The sequence below is a fragment of the Gossypium hirsutum genome, chromosome D08, assembly GCF_007990345.1.
Source record: "Gossypium hirsutum isolate 1008001.06 chromosome D08, Gossypium_hirsutum_v2.1, whole genome shotgun sequence".
In the NCBI taxonomy this organism is placed as follows: domain Eukaryota; kingdom Viridiplantae; phylum Streptophyta; class Magnoliopsida; order Malvales; family Malvaceae; genus Gossypium; species Gossypium hirsutum.
The window spans coordinates 56,270,880-56,276,659 of record NC_053444.1 but is presented as its reverse complement, the minus strand read 5'-3'; the positions used below and the strand labels follow the sequence as shown (position 1 = coordinate 56,276,659).

At 37.1% G+C, this 5,780-nt stretch overlaps 3 protein-coding genes across 3 annotated transcripts; all 3 read right to left on the bottom strand.

Moving 5' to 3' along the window:
- Window positions 1–1,096: 1,096 nt before the first annotated feature.
- LOC107933539 (protein TORNADO 2) lies at window positions 1,097–2,413 on the bottom strand. Its single transcript, XM_016865774.2, has 2 exons — window positions 1,577–2,413; window positions 1,097–1,492 (listed from the first exon to the last, which is right to left on the bottom strand). Exons 1-2 carry the CDS (start codon window positions 2,381–2,383, stop codon window positions 1,178–1,180), a joined length of 1,122 nt encoding a protein of 373 aa, XP_016721263.2. The 5' UTR covers window positions 2,384–2,413; the 3' UTR covers window positions 1,097–1,177.
- Window positions 2,414–2,700: 287 nt separating this feature from the next.
- Window positions 2,701–4,376, bottom strand: LOC107933540 (protein TORNADO 2). The gene is made up of 2 exons (XM_016865775.2): window positions 3,742–4,376; window positions 2,701–3,207 (listed from the first exon to the last, which is right to left on the bottom strand). The coding sequence occupies exons 1-2, from the start codon at window positions 4,237–4,239 to the stop codon at window positions 2,896–2,898; spliced, it is 810 nt and encodes a 269-aa protein (XP_016721264.1). The 5' UTR covers window positions 4,240–4,376; the 3' UTR covers window positions 2,701–2,895.
- Window positions 4,377–4,500: 124 nt separating this feature from the next.
- LOC107933541 (RING-H2 finger protein ATL29) lies at window positions 4,501–5,780 on the bottom strand. Its single transcript, XM_016865776.2, has one exon. The coding sequence runs from the start codon at window positions 5,671–5,673 to the stop codon at window positions 4,900–4,902; it is 774 nt and encodes a 257-aa protein (XP_016721265.2). The 5' UTR covers window positions 5,674–5,780; the 3' UTR covers window positions 4,501–4,899.

The window sequence follows — 5,780 nt, the reverse complement described above, 5'->3', positions numbered from 1 at the left end:
GTTGGGTGGTCCATCCATCAAAAACAATCAGAGATTACCATTCCAATGTCTTTGCAGTTGAAGGGTAGAGTGGCTAAAGTATGAAATAATGAAGTTTCTATGGTGCCGACCACAAAAGGCAATGGAAGCTATTATTGAAGACTTATAGCTCAACCAGTGGACGGCTCTATTCTCAGGAGCGGTGACTTGTTAATGGTTGCAAACTTTTCCAAGAACTCATGGTTTGCGAGATATTAGATTCAAAGGACCTAATTCACTTAGAACTCAGAGAATCTTTTTGAGAGATTAAGCAGAGGCTTATGCAGTGATATCTATAGGATTAGTCTTTCCTGGAAACTGTGGTGTATCACATCCAATATCTTAAGTTTGACGTTGCTTTGGGGAGTGAGGAGAAACGGGTGTTGAACAAACCCCTGGGATTCTTATTGGGTTGGCTTTCTCACTTTGAGTTTAAAGGTTTTGTCATGAACAACCGGAATCCTCGGATAAGATATCTAACACCGTCCTTCAGTTCGGTGAAACTTTGGAATCACCAGATCTATGGGGAACACATTTGGAAGAAATAAGAAAATCATTACTCTTTTGAAATGTACTCAAAAACTTGAAAATTACCTCTATTTTTGAAATTATAATAAAATTCAATTTTTTACCCATATAAAAATCAATATCTAAATGTATTGTCATTTTTTATACTTGCTAAACGAGTCTTTAACAATATTTGAGGGTTTATCCCTCTTCTTTTCTACCCATTTTTAATATTTATCCCTATAAATCCTTTTCTGGTGGTGAAACCCAAAGCCCCACAAATCCTTTGCTGTTATCCTGCTACTCGTTATAGAAAAAGAGAAAAACAATAAAAATAAGTATCATCTTTCGGTGCCCCCCGCAAATTACGCATAGACACATTATTCGGCTTTTTTTCAAATTTCTACCCCTACAATGAAATCATCATCTACCCCATCTCCAAGCAGCGATGTTTCTGTAGCAGATGTTAAATCAAAAGATAATTTGGATATATTCCATACACTTTAGCAGGCATAGTTTTTAATCATGTTAATATACGGTTCAAACATTTTGTTCAGATCAGATGAGGGGATAATTGGAAAAAAAAAATCAAATAAGATAATGATGGAACTAGCTCATAACTAGTTACTACTTACAACATAAAGCAAGACCTTCATGTATTTTGTTTGTGGCGTCTTGGGGATGTATCCCCAGTTTTGGATTTCCTAAGAGCAAAACAAAACCCTATCAAATACATGCATATCAAAACTACAAGTGTGATGAACAAAATGATGTCTACGCTTCTCCATTCTTTGGTCAAATTAGCCAGTAATCCCGCTTTGCATGAATCGCAATGGAAGCAAAGCTGCATTTGGTCATTGCTCCACTGCAAGCAATCCATGCTTGCTGCTGTGTTGTTGGGGGTCAGCCAATACGTAGGATTTATGTAAGAGTACCCACATTCAGCTGGCGGCATACAGCATCCGTACTATGAACAACAAGAAAGAAAAGAATAATTTTATTCATTGCTTTTTCTATTCATTGCAAGTTTAGAATGAAGCTTACTGCTTACCTGTATAGATGTTAACCGAGCATTGAAGAAATCCTGAGCTATACGATATCTTTGGTTTAATTCAGAACACATATCTGTTGAGTTAAGGCAAGATCTAATCCGATCCCACTTGTAAGGATTCGTTACTTTTCGACGAAGCCAACCGGAAAAATCATCAAGGTCATGTTCCAAGTATATGCGGCCTGGTGCTGGGTGACCTGAACCCTGGTTGGTGATCAAATAGATTAAAACAACCAAACAAGCAAACACTAGTATCAGGATGAACATTGCAAAAAGGTAAAAGATGAGGAGCCAAGTGATGCGCCAACACCCTCCTACGAAGCCTAACAGTGCCACGACCGCGATTGAGGTGCCTAGTATTATAAGAGGCCATTGCAGTATCTTCACGCAAGCGTTGTCCGGTTCGTTTGCAAGCCAGATTCCTGCTCCGATGACTGGAATCGAGAGAAGCAAGGTGATGAAGTTGATAACACCAACAATGGTGCTGTTTGCTGCCATGTCGGTGAGATCGAGGATAATGAGAATATCTTTTCTCTGGGGTCTAATAAACCTAATACTATAATGGCGGATTACAGGAAATGGGATAGCATAGAATAGGGATAAAGTGCAGGAGAAAATGAAGAAAATGTTAAGGGTTATATTTCCCAACTTTAGGCCAGCTAGAGGGACACGAATCACGATGAATTGAGTCCCTTCTTTGATAAGAATGAGCTTCAATTTCCCTGTTATACATTTTGCAAGCCCAAACACAATTATAGTGATCTCGAGCATGTAAAAATATTTGTCATATGTTAAAGTGGTTCCCATGGGTTTAAATGAACTAGGAAGCAACCTTATTTTGGTTTGAAAGTGAAAATGCATGATTATCACTTGGCGATATTTTCTCGGGCGAGTATCATTGTCGGCCATTTTGTTTTCAAATTCCAAAACCGGGATTTCAGGTCATTTTGCTTCCATGACGTTTTCATGAAAAGTCATCTCGTTAATTTTCAAAATTAGCTACTAATTGAGATCATTCGTGGGGTTATTATGGAGATCCGTGCCAAGCCTCTTGCAATCATCCATTACTTAGTTTTGTGACATTTTTCTATACATTGTCAGACAGTGATTCAAGAACCCCACCATTAAAGTCAATGTTCTCATGCACTAAACAGTAAAATATTGGACACATCTCATCACCGCTCTTACACAAATGTCTACACCCTGTAATGAAAACATTCAGTACCAACACAAATTTTCAACCACATGAAATCAAGTAAAACATCTGCTTAGTTATACAAAGTCACAAAACCAAAAACTGCATTCAAACCACCTACTCCTCACGTATAACCTTGCTTGTACTTCCTAAATATGTCCTCAGTCTTTGCATTCCTAAATGCACAACACCCTACTAGATATACACATATCAAAGCAATAAGAGTTATGAGCAGTATTATGTCGGCTTTTCTCCATTCTTGTTTTATATTTGCAAGTAATCCCGCTTTGCATGAATTACAATTGTAGCACAGCTGCGTTTGGTCATTACTCCATTGTATGCAGTCCGGGTCCGCTATGTTGTTGATGGGACTGATCCAGTTTGTTGGATTCACAAATGTGTATCCACATTCAGTTGGTGGCTTACAGCATCCAGACTGTAAAGTAAAAGCATAAAGAATAAATATACAAGATGATTAACTTATGGCTGGAGAATCTATTACCTTAACATGCATGCCTAAATCTAAACTTGGTCTTAAACAAAATCGGTTAAATTTTGGTTTTGGTCCCTCTACTATGTTTAAATTTGTGATTTAATCTTTGTATTTTAGCATAATTTGTGATTCCAAATAGTTAGTCCATTCACCTGTTCAGATCAAAATGCTCACCGGTTGGACTAACTAATGGAATTATAAAAGTAGAGGACTAAATCATGCCAAATTAAAATCTAGGGACTAAATCCTAAATTTGAGCATAGTGAAGGAATCAAAATCATAATTTGACAAAACAGCCTATTCCGGGAGAAGATTCCAGGAATTCTAACAAGAACATAGTATACCTCTCCTTTGAATTTCTTGAAATAAATAAGGATTTATGCCTTAACTTACTCCATTAAATTCCTACAAAACTCCAGATTAGGGATGGAGATGTATGGAACAATTTGAAACTTGAGTAGAGAAACTGAGATTTACCTCTATGGGAGTTAGATGGGAATTAAAGAAATCTATGGCCATTGTATAAGTTTGGTTCAGCTGGGTACATATATCTGTTGAGCTGAGACAGATTTTAATCCTTTCCCACTTGAAAGAACTTCTAACTCTTCGTTGAAGCCAACCTGAAAAATCTTCCAGGTGATATTCCAAGTATGCCCGACTAGGTTCAAGGTGGCCTGAACCTCTCATGGTAACCATGTAGACGAAAACAACCAAGAATGCAAGCAATATAATGAGGATCAACATGCCAACAAGGTAAGCAATAAGGAGCCATGGGATGCGCCAAAACCCTCCAATGAAGCCTGCTAGTGCTACAACCAAGATTAACACCCCTAAAACTATAACAGGCCATTGTAAAATCTTGACACAAGAATTATCTGGTTGATTTGCAAGCCAGATTCCAGCACCAATGATTGGAATGGAGAGCAGCATAGCAACGAAGTTGATTGCACCGATGACATTGTTGCTTAGTGCCATTTTTTCTTATTTTTGGAGATTTGATGTGTCTGAAGAGTGAAAGAGCTATATCTGGGTATTGTTTTTGAGATCTAGTAATGAAAAAAGGCTCTCAAAAAGAAAAGGAAGTTGCCTCGAGTAAAGATATTCGTGTTGAAAAAATGTGTACAAGATATAGTGCTTCTGTCATGCAACCCCACAAGCTTTTGTTCTTTGCCCTGGATTGGATCCATGAAAGCTACTAAAACAAAACAATTAATGACATTTTTAAAGTGTATTTAGGTCTTCAAATCTAATCACTTTTTGAAAAGGATAACCTTGGTACAGGATATGGAAAGAAAAAGAAACAAAAAAGATTAGTTGTCTCCAACCTTTGTATTTATCGAGGGAAAACAAAAGAAACATAAAAATAAAATAAAATAATAGAAAAGAAGACAGTTAAATGTCACAAATGTTCTCTGGTTTTGCATCCTTTGATGCCTTTTAGGGTTTGCTTCTTTCTTGCAACTTTAATGATAAAGTCATAAATTGTAAAGTTCATTGAGCTATTCTACAAAGGCAAAGGAGTACAGTTTGTATCAACCATAACTGCTGGTGCAACTCATCAAAGGCAATTTTTTCAGAAAAGCTCTAGCAAATGACTTCAAAGACAACATTGTAAAAAATGAGCTTATACTTCATCTATGTCTCCTCGCAGCTTGTAAATTCACCAAAAGCAATATAACTTCCTTCAGATTTATGTCGCCTTACAATCTTTATTCTTACATTGTCAGGCAGTCTCAATGTATGTTTATCCTCCTCTTCTTCTATAGTTATGGAATGTCCCGTTGAATGTGACCTTAAATATCTTTCTATGCTCTCATGTTTTTTATCATGTTGTTCTTTCGAATTCAAAGAGCATTGTGCATCTTCTACACCATTAACTTCGTTATTTATATCTTCTGAAACTTCAATGCAAACAGAATCTTGTAGAGAACTTACATTTACTATTGATTTACTAGTCACATCTAACTCTTGACGACAAACTGGGCATGTTTTATGTGATTCAAGCCAATGATCAATGCATTCTTGGTGGAAAACATGGCAACAAATAGTTAAAAATCGAAGCATGTCACCGTCACTAAACTCTGCCAAGCAAATAGCGCATTCTAGACTATACTTTTGGGGACAAAAGTCTTTGACACTGGAATAATAAAATGTAGGGAAAGCTTGTATTAATTCAGGATCAAGACCATCACTCATATCTGCACCACCTTCTGTGGCAGCTGTAGCAGCTGAAGTGTTACGCCCATAATTCCAGATAGCAAGAACATTTTTCAGGAAATACCTACATAAGTATGCTGTGAAAAAACCAATGACCGCAACAAGGAAAACTATTGTTATAATTATAGGTGCTGGCTGGCTGTACTTTGATGAGGAGGAGGATGGTTCATTAGAAGTGGAACTTGTCGACATCGAATAAAAAGGGCAGCAGTAGCCGGAGTATATATCGTCCTGGCCTTGTGTTTTTTCATTGATGAGAGAAAATGATATTGCCTGTTTGTTGGTTAGATGTTTTCTTT